The 19,847-nt window shown below is 33.8% G+C and overlaps 1 protein-coding gene across 1 annotated transcript; it reads left to right on the top strand.

Annotated features, from left to right (window-relative positions):
• Window positions 1-3,221: 3,221 nt before the first annotated feature.
• LOC125073129 (lysyl oxidase homolog 2) lies at window positions 3,222-17,636 on the top strand. The gene is made up of 9 exons (XM_047683833.1): window positions 3,222-3,558; window positions 4,572-4,712; window positions 5,902-6,155; window positions 6,945-7,176; window positions 9,337-9,488; window positions 14,188-14,324; window positions 14,716-14,873; window positions 15,730-15,824; window positions 17,243-17,636. The coding sequence occupies exons 1-9, from the start codon at window positions 3,375-3,377 to the stop codon at window positions 17,363-17,365; spliced, it is 1,476 nt and encodes a 491-aa protein (XP_047539789.1). The 5' UTR covers window positions 3,222-3,374; the 3' UTR covers window positions 17,366-17,636.
• Window positions 17,637-19,847: the final 2,211 nt, after the last annotated feature.

A 19,847-nucleotide genomic window follows, 5' to 3' on the forward strand; every position in this document is an offset into this window, starting at 1 on the left:
TCCTGGGAACTGAAATGTTATGTACAGTGAGCCAGCCTACTACAGGCACTAGGAACACCTTGTGCCTGTAGTAGACTGGCTCACTCACGTCACGGTAGCATTCGAAAGCCATCCAGTGGCACCCACTAAAGAGATAGAGAGGGTACTGCTGGTTTTTAGTGGATATTCCGGGGTATCGGGGTGCACTCGGCGGCCTGGGCACTGACGAGTTCCACATACACCCCCACTTCTACTTGGGCGGTAGAATATATGACGAGTGGGTGGTACCCACCCAGCCGAGCTTGCACAGAGCCCTGCTGCCAAATAACCAGAGGTTATCTTTCATCCCAACTCAAGTGCCTACACCAGTACTCTATCATAACCGGGATTTGAACATAGGAACTTTCCCATCTGATTGTCATCTAAGTATTAATAACAACTGGACAGCTTACGATTATAAAAACAGTAAATATTTTTATATTATTCGATTTCTTGAAGAGCACTTAAGAACTTCTAGAACATTCGTGACTATATAGTTTAATAGTTGGAACATTAGACTAAATAAAATTAAAGAACTTCTCGAACATTCGTTACTATTCCGTTGGTCATTTGCAATAAGCCATAGGTATAATTACAGAAAATTTAATCATTTAAGATTTGGAATTAAAATATTTATTTTTATTTGGTGGAGCTCGATATTTCGACATTATCTACGAATGTCTTGTTCACGCGAACAGTCGAGTCTTGTTCTCGTGACCAAGACATTCGTAGATAATATCGAAACATCTAGCTCCACCAAATAAAAATAAAAAAACATGGTAAATATCCCGTTTTAAATACTTGTAGCAATTTAGTCATTTATTTCATGTACATTAATTGCCCGGACAAAATGCGTTACTCTATATTATGGCGACGCGCTTTACAATTAAGGCGTCTATTGTTGAATGTATTTAGGTCAAATGTTTCTACAGTGCTACGCACATTTATTAAAGCGAAGTTCTTTTCAACCTTCTGTCTTAACCTTTAATATGTTTCTATTTCTAGGCAGATTATATAAAAGTTTAATTGTTCTTTACTTGCAGACTGTGGTAACGAAATGTCGGAAAAGATTAACTAATGAGTTTCTTGCCGGTTCTTCTCGGTAGAATCTTCTCCGAACCGGTAGTAGCTTTACATTTAATTCAACACTGTACCGTGACGATTTAAAAGAAAAATTAAAATTTTGATTGTATGCAAATGTTTTTGAAAAAAAATACATTAACACGTCTACGAAGTTATTTTTTATTTGTAAATGATATGACTATATCATGATAAAACAGTATTATTGTAAAACTTATTTATTTAACAATATATCAATACACTTAATAAGAAAAACATAGGCTTCGTAACATTCACTGATAAAATATCAATTAAAGATAGACGCAACGTAAACTAATTTTAAAATATTTCATATAAAATATAGGAACAGAGAAAGAAATTAATTATTTTAACAAAATTTGTTCAAAGCTGGTGTACGTATGTTATATTTTTTGAAATTTATTCAAATATTTATTCCAAAAAGTGATTGGTAATTTTTTTCTAAGAGCACAACGTGGATCTTGAAACATGTCGATACTGTCATCGAATGCCTGTATTCATTCATTCACAGTATTGTATTATATATAGCACATATTCGGAGCTTGGATTCCGAGACAAGTTCTCGCGAAAGCGAAAACTTCATAGAAAATATTAAAAAAAAATTAAATAAAAGGACAAATAATATATAAATGAAGTACAGTAGTTTTGGCAGATAAATTTTATCCATGATTGTGGGTTCAGGATGAGCAATGCCTGAGGTCTCAAGTCCTTGATATGAGTTCATAAATCATTTCGTTCAGGCCGGTGAAGGAATATCGGGAAGAAACAAGAATGAGCCGAATTTAAATAAATATGTATGCCAGATGTGTATGCATTATTGCGCTTCAGAGCTTCGTAGTGGTTAAAGCTACAAGCCTTCTCCTTAAAAGAACCTAATTCCATGCGTGACATTTAAAGGTTACCTGTCACTTTAAGGAAATAATTAAATAATTCACACATTAAATTAAGGTTAAGTGATTTCCCGTATGAACTGCATTATAGGCGATTTATATCTAAGGATCCAGAGTTCGAATACTGTGTCGTGTACAATTTTATTACTTTTAATGTAACCTTTCAGTAGTTACAAGTGCTGTTCCTTTCATCTTCTAGAAAGGTGAAAAATCCAGGTGAAAAATCCAGAATTCCACGAAGACTAATAAAACCAAGGAACGCTACTCAACAAAGGCAAACTTAGAGTAAATAAAGAAATCGTCGTCGCAGAGTTCAAGGCAAACATTTCGACATCGATTTGCAATTCAAAAATTCAGATGATACAATCTGGCAATAAAATGCACATTAAAATAACATAATTTTATATAAATACTGTTACATAACGGTATTGGAGCATATTCCACCACGCTGCTCCAAATCGGGTTGGAGGAATACACATGTGCAGAATTTCGTTGAAATTAGACACATGCAGGTTTCCTCCCGATGTTTTCCTTGACCGCCGAGCACGAGATGAATTATAAACACAAATTAAGCACATGAATGTTCAGTGGTGCTTGCCTGGCTTTGAACCCGAAATCATCGGTTAAGATGCACGCGTTCTAACCAAACCTACTCCTCAAAGGGAGAGGTAGCCTTAGCCCAGCAGTAGGAAATTTACAGGCTGCTAATGAAATAAAAAAAAAATAATAAAGGTACGTACAGGACGTCTATGAAGACATTATATTACATAAAAAAGACCTCTCATCTTCGCCTTAAAACTGTTCACAAATCATAATCACAGAAACACATTGACATTGAACTACAAATCTGTAGTTTAATAAAAATATCTCATGAAATTCAGTTGACTTGGTGATGCCGTGCTATAATAACCATTTGTTCTATATAATATATTCGTGATTATTAAAGAAGTGGTTCAATTAAATTGGTGTATGGAATTTTTAGACGATGTTTTAAAGTGTCTGTTGTACTTCAAAGTTATTAAGGCAATTGTCGGTGCATACAAACGTTGTTTAGAGGGTGTGAATTTAATGCTCTCTTTCCGTCATCATTGATTTTACACGAGATAGAGGGAGACGGCATTCTTTTACTAATCACTCTCTTAACAATTATTAACAATAAGTATAAACAGTGAATTATAACGCATTTAATTTGTGTTTATAATTCATCTCGTGCCTGTAAACTATCGTGAGATAACCTGCACGTGTCGTGTAATTGTGATACACTTGCATGGAATCAACGTGGTGGAATAATCTCTAAGCCAGTGGAACAGACTGTTTACTCACTATAGATTTTACTTTACACAGGTTTTTTATCTTCAGATACTAAAAATGCTGAAAGATAGCATGTATGGAAGAGTTATTATTATGTTTATACAGTTCGTGGCAATATTGTCAAGGGATGTAACCGAGAGCGAGCGGGGTACCCGAGCGGCGTTTATACAGAGACTCTTGAATAAACAGAAAATTTTAGAAGGTAGACTTAAGCTCCTTGGAGGTTCGAATGTATTCGAAGGTGAGAAAAATTGTTTCTTCTTAATGTTTTTTCTGTTAGTTTTGAAGTCGGTTATAATTCTCCATATTCGAATGTACACGTAGAATGTAATAGTGTTGTAGTTTAACAGGCTCAAAAAAAAAATATTTTAAATTATAATTCCAATTTTAGCGATAAAAATGAGAAGTACTGTTCGCAAAAAAGCTGGTTGCTCATTATGATAAAAAAGAGAATTATTGTTATAGCAGTTTTAGGAGTTATTAATCTAATCGAATGAATTGCCAAGTGCCTTATTCTCTGAGTGAAAACATTAAATGGAAATACAATACAATTTCTAATTGTGATCCAATTAAATTACATGGTTAACAAACACAATGGTGGAAAAGAGTAACTACTGATTTTCTTGCCGGTTCTTCTCTATAGAATCTACTTTCCAAACCGGTCGTAGTTTTCATTTAATTCAATACTGTAACATCAAGACTCTAAAGTGCTTTTTTGAGACTACTCGAACAAAGAATATTTTAAATTTGAATGATTATACGTAGATAACCTTAAAATACTCGTATATAAAAGGAAATTGTGTTCAATCAATGTCATACATTTGAAATCAACCTAAATCGACTATACAAACGATCTGACCTTATCTTACGTCACGTCACGTCACGAATTTTCTTATTTAAAATGAGTAGGCAGCCTAGCGTATGCGTCAATCTTTTGTAAGTGAACACCATCGCCCATAGACATTACATTACATTGAATTAGCAGCCTGTAAATTTCCCAATGCTGGGCATAGCCTCCTCTACCTTTAAAGAGAAGGTTTGACATTGACACTTATTAATCATCCCCTGTATAGCCAGTGCACTATCGACTAATGTCTGTGGATACACTGGCTCACTCATCCCAGCTTACGCAACAACACTAACTATTCATGCTGCATTGGCACTTAAATGGGCTTGCACATAGCCCTACTACCAATTAAAGGTAACCCTACCCCAAATTAATAGTGAAAAATCAAAATGTAAACGGTATTTCAGGTAATGTATACATTTATCATGCTGGCCGATGGGGGGCAGTCTGTGACGACTCTTGGGATGATGCAGCTGCTCACGTGGTATGCAGAGCCTTTAACAAAACTGGTGTCGCTACACATGGAAGTCAATTTGGAGAAGCTAATGGTGAGATAACAACTCTTGATATAATTAATAATGATGACTGGCTCACTGACCCTTAAAACCGGAGTACAACACAGTAGGTATTGCTTATTGGTGGTAGAATATAACCTTCTCCTCAAAGGGTCTCCCCTTGATGAGAAGGTGGTTTAAAGGTAGAGGAGGCCTTAGCCCAGCTGTGGGATATTAACAGTGTGTAGATATTGTTGGTTGAATATGTGATGGCAAAGGAGAAGTAAATTGGCTTTACCTACACAGTTGGTTTTCGCTCAAAGCTCTACCACCAAGTTCACATTGTGAGGAAGCCTATTTGTATCAGATCTAATTCCGCATATAGACATACAGATCTAATTAGACACTTGTAATTAACTTACACACACAGCTGCATGGTAATACATTGCTAATGACAACATTGTGTATTAAACCAAATTGCTCGTGTAGATTATTAACAAAGAAAAACATAATAATAAATAATAAATATTGGACAACATCACATACATTACTCTGATCCCAATGTATGTAGCTACAGCACTTGTGCTATGGAAAATCTGAAGTAATGACGGTACCACAAACACCCAGACCCAAGACAACATAGAAAACTAATGAACTTTATCTAAATCGACTCGGCCGGGAATCGAGCCCGGGACCTCGGAGTGGCGGACCCATGAAAACCGGTGTACACACCACCACGAAGTGACCACGGAGGTCGTCAAAACATATAGCTGTCGAATCGATTACGGTTACAAAAATAAACTTATTTGTATTGTAAAAATTTGTTGCTTGAAATATAATTTAAAATACAAAAGCTAAAACTTAAACTTATCAAACAAAAGAAAATATCTACATTCGTATTTAACTTACCGCTAGATGGCGCTGTGGCCCATCATCCTCAATACCCGCCAATCGATACAATTGATATATATTTTATAAGAATCACCGACAGCTTATGCTTAAAATACACACAATGCCATTCAAAATCAGTTACATTATATATCTACGAAAAGAAAAGTAGCAATGCCTGCTTTATAAAGAATTACTAAAATTCCTATTTACCCCTCCTTAAGTGTTAGAGGAGGGGTTATCAATCCTGTGACTTTTTAAACCGCTAGGTGGCCCTTAAACCATCGCACTATTAACTCTTCAAAGTAAGTATTTATAGTCTTCAGTCTTGATTGCATTAAAACTTTTGTTGCAGAAAAATATTGGATGGACGATGTTGTATGCGAAGGAAATGAAAAATCTTTATCACAGTGCATATTTTCTGGATGGGGAACATCAGACTGTGAACCGAGTGAAGCGGCTGGTGTCGTTTGCAAAGACAATCTCGAAAATAGTATCCCAAATAATATTAAGAGAAAACCGAATAAACTCATACATGAAGCTGTTAATGTAAGAAGTTTCAGCTTAAGGCTCGTTGGAGGTAGAAGCCCAAACGAAGGTAGAATTGAGGTAGGATTTTTATTATAGTTGGAATGAAGTGCTTTATCACACGTGAACAACACACCGAAATAAAAATGAGACCGACCGTCACGACGTTGTAGTTGTGTTCCTGTGTGTCTTATTTTGGAATAAATTGGAATTTAATATCATTCCTTTCTTTAAAATTTCTTTTTCTCTCAAACATTGTTGATTTTTTTTATCGGGCCTGTTTATTATTTAATACATAATATATCGCGAATATCAATCTTTCTGCCAACCGCTATTTATTGATCATTTGAATTTGAAGTCACGATAGTGAACCCTTATATATTATCCATTAATAATGCCTCGTGTACCATAAATTGACTCCCACGTGATTCTAAGCCGTTAGAGCCGGGATGGCCCAGATTATTTTCATTAACTGATGATTTCGGGTTCAAACCAAGGCAGGCACCATTGAATTTTCATGTGCTTAATTTGTGTTTATAATTCATCTCTTGCTCGACGGTGAAGGAAAACATCGTGAGGAAACCTGCATGTGTCTAATTTTAACGAAATTCTGCCACATGTGTATTCCACCAACCCGCATTGGAGCAGCGTGGTGTAACATGCTCCAAACCTTCTCCTCAAAGGGAGAGGCGGCCTTAGCCCAGCAATGGGAAATTTATAGGCTGCTAATGTAATGTAATCTAATGTATGACTATAAGCATTGCGCCATCAGCTCTTCCTTTAATTGTGATGGATATATTGCGTAAATACCACAAAGAAATCGAAGAAAAAGAAAACGATTAATTAATAATTACGACGTAATTGTTTTAGATCTATCATAATGGAATATGGGGTAGCATTTGTCCAGATGGCTGGACTCTCTATGAGGCATCCGCAATCTGCCACCATTTGGCTCTTGGTTTCGCTGAACAGGCATTGCAAACAAATTACTTCGGCAGCTCTAAGATTATCTTAAGCGGTGTTCAATGTGACGGAAATGAAACGAACCTCTTCATGTGCAAACATAAAGATTTCGGAGATGTCGTTTGTCCTGGTGAATCAGGTAAGTCGATATTTAAGTTTCGGGTTCAGAGGTCTTGTCTATTAATTTTCTTAATTAATAGACAAGCTAGGGAGCTGGGCTATAGACTACCCCCCCAACAAAAAAATACATTTAACAGTAATAAAAGAAACTAAGCTTTATGGCAAAACGAGATTAGGGCTAGCTTCTGACCATCACTATGAATAAATATTAAATAGATTAAAATATATTATCTGTAAGTTGTTTATTTAACTATAAATATTGTATCGTTTGTACATATGATATTAGATTACAATATTTTCTTGTTTCATATTTTTTTGGACCGTGTTTTTTCAATAGTTGTGGTTATTTTTTATTATTTTTTTAATTTACTTTTTATTTGGATAGGCTTTAAAAGGGAATATGTATGTTTGGCTCATATTTTCGGCTTGAAATTATTTCCAAATATCGGGCGGGCAGCTAATGATAAATAAATGTTAGAAATGTGATAATCAAACCGTTTAATTTGATACCCAACATGGAATCATAAAAAAAAACAAATTCCTCTCTTTACGTACTCTAGAATTGTAATTTTCAATTTAATATAACGTCACATATCCCAGCGATCAAAACACATAGCTCATTTGGCAAATTAAGGAACTCACATACCCAAGACAAAAGTAGGAATGGCTGTTTATTTTTATATTTCTATAAATATTTGGCTTAAATCTTTTTTTGCTCACATAACCAGCCTGGCTAAAGTTGAAAACGCAGAATAGTTACATTTTTACTATTATTATATTAACACAAAAAATTTAACTTTATTTTATAATATATACAAATAGTCCATTAAAATGTTACATTGAGTGAACATTTTCTAGAGGACGCAAGTGGGAAATTTACAGGCTGTTAATGTAATGCTTAGTAAACAATAAAAATATTCTGAGCCCTAACTAATGAACTGTAAAGTCTATAAAATAACCTAACCAAACCTAACCTATTCCTACCCAGACGGGCTTGCACAAATCTCCACCACCGAGTAAATATTGCAAAAGTTCGCGGTTACTTATAAGAAAGCAACGCTTTATTTCAGTCCCATTAATTTAAGTTCCTTAGCTGATAAAATATGTTCTGATTGTCTTGCATTAAAATAAAGTACCAGTTTTGTTATGACATAAAACGCCATCATTTTGACTAATACATGCGGTATCCAATGAACCAACTGGTGATCTCTGAGGCAATTTAGATAAATCAATAGCTTAATCAAGATGCAAATTAAATCGCCGTTGTTAAACATGAACCGTTTCATATCAAACGCATATATTATTTATCCGTCGTCTGGAATCCGATATAGTTTTCGTTAACACGTAGATTGCTTGTGAAACTTTGGACGTTTGGACAATTAACTAGGATTATCAAATATGTTTTTTTTTTGTATCGTAATATAATTTTATCACTTTACTTTTTTTATGATATTGTAGGCGGACGAGCTAATGGGCCACTTGATGGTAAGTGGTCTGCTCATAGACAATAGCGCCTTAAGTAATAATAACATTTCCTTACATCGCCTTGGGAACTAAGGTGTTATGTTTCTTGTACCTGTAGTTACGTTGGCTCAATCACCCTTCAAACCGGAACATGACCATACTGAGTATAATATTACTGTTTAGTTTGCGGTAAAATATCTGATGAGTGGGTAGTACCAACCTAGACGGGCTTGCAACTACTACTAAGTAAATTTCTGGTATTCTCTATCATCGAATTTATATAATATGATATGTTACGCCCAAAAATAATGATTCAAACAAACATTGTTATTTACACTGAATCAAATATTTTATTACACATCTTTTAATGTATTTATTCAATACTTTAATAATTCATAAATCAAGTTATGAAGAACTACTTGAGGCCCTCGGTTTCTCTCCTGTTTTAGTGAATGGTTGTCAAGTATTGGGCATAAAATATCCTGTATCCTTAGATTTCAAGCTTGCTTCATACCCAATTTCATCAAATTCAATTCAGTGGTTAGGCCGTGAAAGAACAACAGACAAACAAATAAACAGAAAGACAGGCTAAAATATTAAAATAGACGTGAAAGAAGGACTTTAAAATTTTTTTCAACAATATCATATTTTTAATATAAATATTGCCTAAGTTTTTTATTAAAGCAAGACTTTTAATATTCATATTTTTAAACAGGAAACGTAGCAGCTGTAGTTTGCACTCGTTATTTAGCTGATCTATATCTGGATGCGTCAACTATAGAACGAACATCCCACCTTCAAGATGTACCGATGTTTCAACTCCAGTGCGCGATGGAAGAGAACTGCCTAAGCAAATCCGCATACGAGGTACGATTAATATATCACCGAGACTAGCGGAACCTTTTTTTCTAGATTTCGCCGGAAAAACGCCTTCTCGTTTTCCCCACGTGGAAGTGAAGGGGTATGTGCCCGGTGGCCAGTAACCCGAGTGCGCCCCAGTACACCGGAATACCCACCAAAAAAACGCGGTACCCTCTCCGTCTCTTCGGCGGGCGCCACAGATTCGCTTTCGCATATAGCTGGCCCCTGTCCATATGAGTTATTGAATTCACATGCAGGTTTCCTCAGAATTTATTGTCTTACTAACCCATAAATAAAAATTCACTTGTGTATTCACAAAATCGCATTGGAGCAGCGTGGTGGATACACAAGTGGCAGAATTTCGTTGAAATTCGACACATGCAGGTTTCCTCACGATTCATTGTTTAACCAACCAACTAACCCATAAAAAAAGATTCTAGATTAAGTACGAACAAATATTCTATGATACCTTAAATAAGAGTTTAGTTATTAATATTCAAGAATCGATTCGTTTTGCTCATATCGAATAGGAGAATTATCTACGAAGCGTAGGCTGTACAGATCAGGTACATTGTATGAAGATAACAATGTTACAATAAAGAAAAAATACAAGTTAATCAGGCTCATCCATTCGTAAGAAAAACGGATATTTAAAATATATTAACCGAAGTAAAGCGAACCGGATTAAACCGTAATTTTCAGTAAATATGGAAATATTTGTTTAAGCATTAATGAATCAAAAACGTTTTGTATTGACGCCATTACATTTACATTTAGCTTATTCCAGGAACGCTTTGAAATATTTGTTTTATTAAATTGTGATAAAAGTCGCATTAAACAGCAATCATTTATTGGCTCCATCTATTTAGCTGCTCAAAGTTTTCAGAAATAACTGTGACCAAAAAGAGTTGACCTTTTTGAAAAACTGACGTTTTTAAAAATCTCTGCAGTAAGTATCAAAGTATTGAACAATTAAATTTCATCTTTTTTCCGTCTGTATTATATTAGTCATCTCATGCACACTAAAATATTTTGTAACGAGTCTCACACACACCAATGCACGATGATAATTTACCGGGAAGGGCGCGCTTTCGTAAATCTTTAATGTTTAGGATATATTTATCTAACAGCCGTGTTTACTTTTAACGTCTGCTTTTTACGGTTATTATTAATATTTCAATTTCCTATTGATTTTTGTTGTTACGGATACAATCTCGTCTGTAAGCTGATTCTTTATTACTTTCCAAGCATTCTGATAATTGTTTGCAATTTCTTGTATGATGTTGAAGTTGATAAATGGTCGCCTCTACTAATACTGGGACCAGGATGCTTAGACATAATGTGTCTTCTAACTATTCACAATGCAAATTTATGCAACAGTTATGTGCTGAGTAAGACAACATTGAAATTATCATAAGAGTTATCATAAGAGGAAGTTTGAAAGTGGCACCGGTAACCGAGAAGCTATCTGGAAACCAGCTGTCTTGGTATGGGCATGTTGTTCGGAGGAATGAGGACCATGTTGTGAGAAAGGTTTTGAGAATGGATGTGGATGGATAGTTAGGGACCAAAGAAACGATGGATGGATTGTATGAAAGACGATATGGTTAGAAATAATGTTACTTGTGAAATGACGTCTGACAGAGAAGTATGGAAGAAGAAGAAATGCTGCGCCGACCCCAAGTAAAATTGGGATAAGGGCAGGATTGGGCATTTCGCCGGAAAAACGCATTCTCGTTTTCCCCACGTGGAAGTGAAGGGGTATGTACCCGGTGGCCAGTAACCCGAGTGCAGTGCAGTTCGGATTTGCTTAGGCAGTTCTCTTCCATTGTTATTTAAAAAAATAACGTCACCCAAATAATATTATTGATTTTAGATTAAATATCAAATAATTTAAATCATATGAGGTACATCGCGGGGAATTAAGAGATTTTTTTTTAATTTATCATTAATTATCAGCTAATGCTACGTTTGGTATACTTGTCTTTCGACTGCTCATCTGGGGCAAAGTTCTATATTTTATTATTTACTAAAACCTTCTTCGTAGCGCGCATTATTTTCTGATATAGGAGGTTACCAGTATTTGGCTTAGTATTTTCTTCAGTTAGGTATTACAATCAAAGAACTAAAATCAAAATATATTTATTCTACAAGTAATTTTGGATCGCCATTTTAGAGATCTGTGTTAAACGTAAAGTTACCTAGAAGCAAGCTAGAAGAACCGCCAAAAAACTCTCACTAGTTACAAAAAAAAGTGATAAAATATTATAGATTCTTAATTGAACGGATCCAAGAAAATATGTGCATTAATCTACGAAGATGATTTCATTATTTGAGCAAAAAATAATATAATAATACTATATTTATTTAAGCGTAAAATAACATAATTTATATTCTCAGTGTAACCTCAAATATACACGATGTAAGATGAACCAAGGCAAGGGTTTACAAATAACTAATCAATCACATGCTTACATACTGATATTGTCTATTTACTCGAAAAATATGAAACAAGCGAAAATAAACTTTATCATTTGATATTTAAGGATGATAATTGTACAGACTTGAGGATATTTAATAAATTCGAAGAACTCACGTCTGGATATGAAACATATTTTATAGAATATATTCAGTTTATTTCCATCGAGCTGTCGTTTACAAGACCTGTTAATGATATATACATATATTTTTTTTTCAAAACAAATTAGGTGTTTTATTTACAAGATCACACATTACACACACATTTGTGCATAGACTTGTGCACTATAATACCTATCTCCTGTGCATGTTTCAAGTTTCTCGTAGCAGCACATAGCCATATCACAGTTTATTTTAATATGTCCTCGAAATACACCAGATATGCGGACGAAATCGGAATTTTAAGAAAATTCTATGGAATTTGAAAACAAACGACATAAGTTTTCATGGTGAGTTTTAGAGGTTCAAGTATAATCATAGACCTAATAATTACTCATAATAAAAAGTTACACCGTATGAACAGAAATAGGATAAAGCGTAAGGTCTGTTCGGATATAAAACAAGACTTACCCGAACCTAACTAACTTAAGCGTGGACCACAAATAACGCTTGGAATATCAGCAATAAAATTTGTAGCTTTATTGATAAGCTTATATTAATACTAACATTTAGGTAAGGTTTTGTGTAATCTATCACAGATTCGACACTAACAGACAAAAATTGACACAATTATTTTCTTACATGTAATTTTTTTTTTATTTATTGATAGTAAAAATAAGAAATTCTTTCACAATTTTGGTAGGTATAACACATGTAACAAAGACAATTAAGATATTTGCAGTAAACCAATTTCATATGAGTATCAGTGTGTAAAATATTTGTTAATGTTTAATATATAATGTACCTATATATAAAGTTCATCAAAACATTATTTAAAAACGTAAATTCTTGTTGACTTTTTGGCAGGATAGATTGTATCGTATTTAACTGACATAATTTCGTATTTCAAATGTTCTAAAAGGTACTACTGAGGTACTTCTCAGTAGAATATACATTTCAAACCTAAAAAAATGACGACTCAAAAGTGCTTGTAAAAGTCTATTTTAATAAAGAGTATTTTGATAACTTTTTCTGATAAGATGCGTATAAAGTAATTCATTAATTTGTATTCACCCGAAAACAGGAAATGGGATGGCATCGCTTTTCATAGGTATTTTTTGTTGCAAGTTTTAGAGATTACCAAATTTTTATCAATAGTCATTATTATATTTTCAAATGTTTTGGTCCATTAATGTACTAGTTAGAATATAATCTGATAGCGACATGTGAAATTAAAGCTACAGAAAAATATTATAGTCAGTAGAATAAAAAAATATTCTTCAAATATTAAGGTCTTTCATCTCTAGCTAAGGTATCTTGCCTTGACGATTAGTTATTAGTCCTACTAAACCGTATTAAGTTACAAATATATTTAATTAGTGTTCTTAATGTAATGAATACATTAAAATTATATATATTTTATACCAAAACCTTGAAATTAATCATTTACATTATATTAGCAGCCTGTGAATTTCCCACTGCTGGGCTAAGGCCTCCTCTCCCTTTGAGGAGAAAGTTGGAGCATATTATACGTCGCTGCTCCAAAGCGGGTTGGGGAATACACATGCGGCAGAATTTCGTTCTGAAATTAATCGTGCAAAGTAAATACAATGCAAACTAAAATGACTTAACTTCATTAATGTATAATAAAGTTAAGTCATTTTGGTTTCAAATTTCAATATATTTAACAGAACATAATTTATTTTCCAAATTGAAAAATATAGCTGAAATTTTAATAAGTATCACCGAATGTCGGATTAAAATGGATCCCCTTTTATTACACAATAGCTTCGGATGGTCGTCTGTCATATTCAACGGGTTTTTCTTTTTTGTCACCATTGTTATCAGATTATTTAATTCGATGGTGAAACAGCTTTTGGGAAATCAGATCGTTTTAAAAATCATGTGATTTTTTTGTTAAATTACCTCGCAATGATAGGCAAAGATTAATGGACAGAAAACGCTTTTATTAGAATAATCAAATGAGTAATATGTTTAAGTCAAATAGTACGTATATTTTTTTTTTCAACAAATAATTTGGCAATTTTTCATCCAACGATTGTAATCGAACTCTCATGCTCGCACTGAATATAAATTGGAAAATCATTCGTTTATTTTTTTTATACAGATTCAGAAAACAAATCCCAACTGGCAGTTTGAAACGCGACGGTTGCTTCGCTTTACAGCCTCCTCTCTGAACATTGGTAATGCGGAATTCAGGCCGTATTTACCTAAACACCTTTGGCAATGGCACCTTTGTCACATGTAAGCTAATTAGGTCACTAATACTAAAATACATGTCCATGTAATTCAGTAGGAAGTCCATCTGAAATTCTGAGAACTTAATACTGTAAAATAATTGCTATTTATATCTTTATTTATTCAAAGAATAATTACGGTACTTGTAAAGTTGTATTATGTTAACAAATAAAGACATTTTGTCAAGACATCTTGGATATTACGAATGATAAATAAGGAGCAGCAAGAGATCCAAGGAAATTTAAGCCTCAATCTAAACTGAACTTTAAAAAAACAAACAGTTAACCTATGGTCAATAGATCATCAGATTTCTCTCCAAAATTTACCTTACTTAGGTTTATCAAAGGTAAGAAGATTAATGACATACCGTAGCAGCTCACCAAAATAATGATTTCAGGCACTATCACAGCATGGAAGTTTTTGCAACATTCGATATTCTAGACGTAAATGGAAAGCGAGTTGCTGAGGGCCACAAAGCATCATTTTGCTTAGAAGACAACACTTGTCTCCCTGGCGTCGGGCGTAAATACTCGTGCAAAAATTATGGCGATCAAGGTACCTCGTATAATACGTGTCTTATAAAATTTGTGCATAAACAAATTTTATAATGGACTTGGAAAAATCTTGGAAATTATTTTCACCTAGATATAAGTCAGAGCCCAGAATTAAGTTCCACTAATGGTCTTCTCCCCTCTTAAGGAGATGGTTTGAAGCTATTGTTTTGTTGAATATAATTCAAGTGTAGAATGAAATTCTGCTATATGTTTCAGCATTATTTATATATATGCGGTTGGGCTAATAGGCCAATTGCTAAGGCTTAGTTACCATCGTTCATAGACAATGGCGCGGCAAGAAATATAAACCAATCCTTACATTACTGTGCCAACAACCATGGAAGCTAAGATGTTTTGTCCCTTGTGCCTGTTGTTACCCTGGCTCGCTCATTCTTTAAACCGGAAAACAAAAATATTAAGTATTGCTATTTACTATATATATATATATATATATATATATATATATATTATGACCACAGTATGACTTCGGTGTGTTTTTATTTAGGTTTTTTTTTAATAAGCTCGCTCGTTTTTAATTCCAGACAGCCTCATAATCTATAATTTAGCCTATTAAAGTCCCACTGTTGGGCAAAGAAAGAGCTTACTTATACCACCACACTACTCCAATGCGGTTTAGTGGATACACAGGGCAGATTCTAATCCACCACGTTTCACGATGTTTTTTTTTCAGCTATAAATACAACATAGCACATAAATTAATTGGTGCTTGACCAACATTATGACCATTATCACGTATTATATTATATTGATCTATTTCTTATTCCCTAGCGTAAAATCCCTATATTGCAAATGTCTACTAATAAATACATTTACGTATACATCTATTCCATTTTCAGGGGTCTCCGTAAACTGTTCGGATGTGTATCAATACAACATTGACTGCCAGTGGGTGGATGTAACTGACGTGGAGCCTGGAGATTATACTTTCAAAGTAAAACCTATTTTCATTGACTTTTTAGCAGGTTTTGTTTCTTTTCCTGATGGAACGTTCGACGTATTCGAAATAAGAACGAAAAATATCTTGTATCTGTTTCGTGATTAACTCAATGTTTGACGTAGAATTCGATCGTGTAATATCAAGAAGTCATATGGGTGATTAACTGAAGTAATTATAATATTTAATGGTCAGTTGTCAACATTTTAACAATTGATCATCGCGTGTCGTTTATTGCGCATCTAATTCGTTTTTTTACAAAACTCATTCGAATCCATATCGAACTAAACGTGTAAAAAAAAGTTTTTCGCTATTTGAAACAAATTCGTAGTTGCATTTTTAATATCCAACAGGAGGTACCCATCGACAAGAGCACGATATTGAGGTTAAATTTTCCACGTCATTCACGACAGCTCTTAAACTCTTTTAATTTTTTATTATTATTGAAATTTGTATTTTTGTAAAGTTCGAATTAAGCCAGTTGGGCGCAAAATACTCTACTGCTATATAAAAGAGACTGTATTAAATCAAAATGAAAATAAACCGAATTAAAGAAGGACCTTACAAGTATTTTTAAATCGTTGAAAGTAAGACAACAAATTCAAAATCTATAATGGATAAAGTTGAGAAATTACGAATGTTTTTGTCTCTTTAACCTGACCGGAAAGAACCGGCGATAGTAACTCATGGAATTTACATTTGTTATTAAAACCATACGTTCGGTATTTTGTTCATAACGACACGAACCGTACCGCTCACCAGACTTTTAACAAATAATTAGAAATCCATAACGTCGTGATCTAAGTATCTGCTATCTGTCGGGATTCATTTTATCATTATTTTAGAGAATCAAATAATAATAATCTAAGTGAAATATCTATTAAAGTTTGTAAAACTATTGATATTTTTTTACATATGAAAAATTAATGACGAATATAGAATATTATATAATAATAATAAATAATTAATTTCAAACTTTGCGTCCAAGTTGTTAGGAACAATATTCTTATCCTAGGAAACACTTCACAACAAGTATTTGATATTCAAGTCAAGTCTAATAGTGATCAAGCTAAGGATGCCGCTGGTGCTGCCACTGACTTAGCACAATGGGGTTGCAAATCTTTGACGAATCTTGGCATAAAAACAATCGACCCTATATTCCGACGCACTAAAAAATCGCGGCATCCTCATCCCCATCCTAAATGCACTCTCGTATTGCAACCGAAGGGAGCTGTAGTATTTTTGAGAATAATGAATGTATAAGTTAATTATAGTATTATCAAAATCATGAAATTTCTCAATTAATATCCAAAATAAAAGAATACTCTATTCGATTCATAGATATATACACAACTTTTGAATCATCATATTTCAATATTACTTTACGAGATTATTATTGTTGTTACTTTTTTCAGGTAGCGATTAATCCTCACGCAAGAGTTGCAGAACAGAGTTTTCACAACAACGCAGCCCTGTGTGTACTACGCCTTACAGATTCTTACGCTTACGTGCACGGATGTACCATGCAGCGGCCTTAGTTAATTTTATTTAATATAAGTAGTTACATATGCTACTAGTGACTTCACATAAGAGGGGTTGCAGACATTATCGAAGTCATCTGTGTTTTTCCATAATATAATCTACCTCTGTGCTGAATTTCATTCAGATCCGTTCAGCCGTTCTGTCGTGATTGAGTTACAACCATCCGTGCAAACTATAGCGTTTATAATGTTAGTGAGATTAAAACGACTCCTACAATTTATACTATGCTAAGTCGAATTTTAGTGAAAATCGTTTTCTTGTGCCCAGTTGCTCAAAATATGTTATTTTATATGTATTAATACACACACACACACACACACACACACACACACACACACACACACACACACACACACACACACACACACACATCAGCCCGCATTCGTCCACTGCTGGACATAAGCCTCTCCAAATGCACGCCACTGTGGTCTTTCTTCGGCAACTCGCATCCAGCTCCTAATACAATCGTGAAGAAATTTACAAAATTAACGGAGTTACAAATATATACAACGCTAACTGAAGGCAATTTTTTAAACCAATCGATTTACATTACGCTAACAATCACTAGCGGAGTGTGTGCACACTTTCGAGTTAGCGTAGTAAAAATTGTTGGTGTCGAAAAAATTTTAGATATTAAAGAGTTACAGTTTTGGAATAAACCTTATTAAATGACTAATAATAATTTAGAGTTATTTATTACCAAACAACGCATTTTTCTAAACAGGATTGCCCCTTTTGAAGGAACTTCCGCCTCTGAGGAGGAACAGGTTACTAAGATACCTATTAGAAGTACTGCGAAGGCCGCCTTCGGCAAGCATCTGAGATGTTCCTGGATCGTTCCAATATAGTTCTTCTGTGCTCAGCTCAGGTTCTGTGGTCTTCTCAGAAGCCTCTCCACATCCAACGCTTTTTATTGTAATGGTTGCGCAAAAAATGATGTTTTTCTAAAACTAAGGCATTTTTGTATCGATTTTAGATTACAATTTATAAAACGGTTAATCATGAAACCGTTACAAAAAAAAAAATGGTCAAGATTCGTGGTCACAAAGCTTGAATGTCTGTCACAGGATGACAATTTCTCGATTTAGTTTAAAAAGACAATTTGTTTTAAGTTATTTATATAAAAAAAAAAAAAAACTGGTAATCTTCATCAATTGGCCTATCGCCCATTACCGGCTTGACGTTTGATTTGAGGGACACCTGTATATAAATACGTGAAGCAATAACTTTGTACCCTTTTTTATCAAAGACGCGGAGGTGTATGAGATATGGCAGAATATGAAAGTTTATGTGGAGAAGGAGTAAAGAAAGGTAGTATTTTTATAAAATAAGCATTAAAAATACATTAAAATAATTTAAAAAAAAAAATACATTTCACACACTACGATACGTTAAATACATACACGTTTATGTAAATGATATTTAAAACAAAACTTTCATATTTACCTATATACTGCCAATGACAACATGTCCTGTCAGAGATGAAAATCAATGTTATTTTCTCTGATATTTGAATTTTTTTATTGTAGTAGTGACAATTTATCGTTCAGTTGAGCCTCATTTTTCCTTTGTATCGTTCGAATCAACTCGCCTAATATTTTATTAGCAATTTATTACGGTCCAATTTCGACCAATGGGCGACCACTAGTATTACCAAACAAGTAAATTAACTTTTCACCTTGACTGTATCGTTAAAATATTTATTATGTTATATAATAATAACATTTCATTATATCTTTGCTTTTATTGGAGTACATTAAATTACCCTTAGAACTTAATTATGGGACTCGAAATATCTTTTGAAAACTTTTATTATTGATGATGTTGTCCTGACTGAGTTCGGTAATTCTTAGACCAGCCAACTACGCAAGACGAGTTCAGGAGTTCAAGAGTTCAGGTGCAGGAAGGCTCACTTCAAACATCCAGACTCCGGACTGTTACTGAGAATAAGAGAACCCAATAAGTTTTAATCAGCCCGACCTTGGATCTCGGCCCCACTAGACCTACGAGAAAATCTAATTTAAAAATTAAAGGTTATTATTATTACATCTATATAGTAAAATAGGTCTATAATAAGCGATGCAATGAGTTTAAAGTGACGTCACCATCACGTAGTTCTCAAATAAAATGTTTATTCAACTCTATACAACTAAATTGAATGTCTTGAATGAAAATCAACGAATACTACCCACGCTTTTAAAAAAAAATTAATAAATAATAATCAGTCATTAAGCTAAGTCTAAGAAGATGAGACGAGTTTGTATAAATACTAATATTATAAATACGAAATTAACTCCGTCTGTCTGTTGCTCGGCAAACCAATGAACCGAATTTGATGAAATTTGTTATGAAGGAAGTTTAACTCCAAGAAAAGACAGGATTTTTAAGCCTATTAGCTGACGAGCAACCTCTAGTGATAACTAGTATAAATATTATTTTAAATTGATTACTGAAATCGTTAATAAAAACAACCACAAC

This window comes from Vanessa atalanta, chromosome 23 (assembly GCF_905147765.1).
Source record: "Vanessa atalanta chromosome 23, ilVanAtal1.2, whole genome shotgun sequence".
Classification (NCBI taxonomy): Eukaryota; Metazoa; Arthropoda; class Insecta; order Lepidoptera; family Nymphalidae; genus Vanessa; species Vanessa atalanta.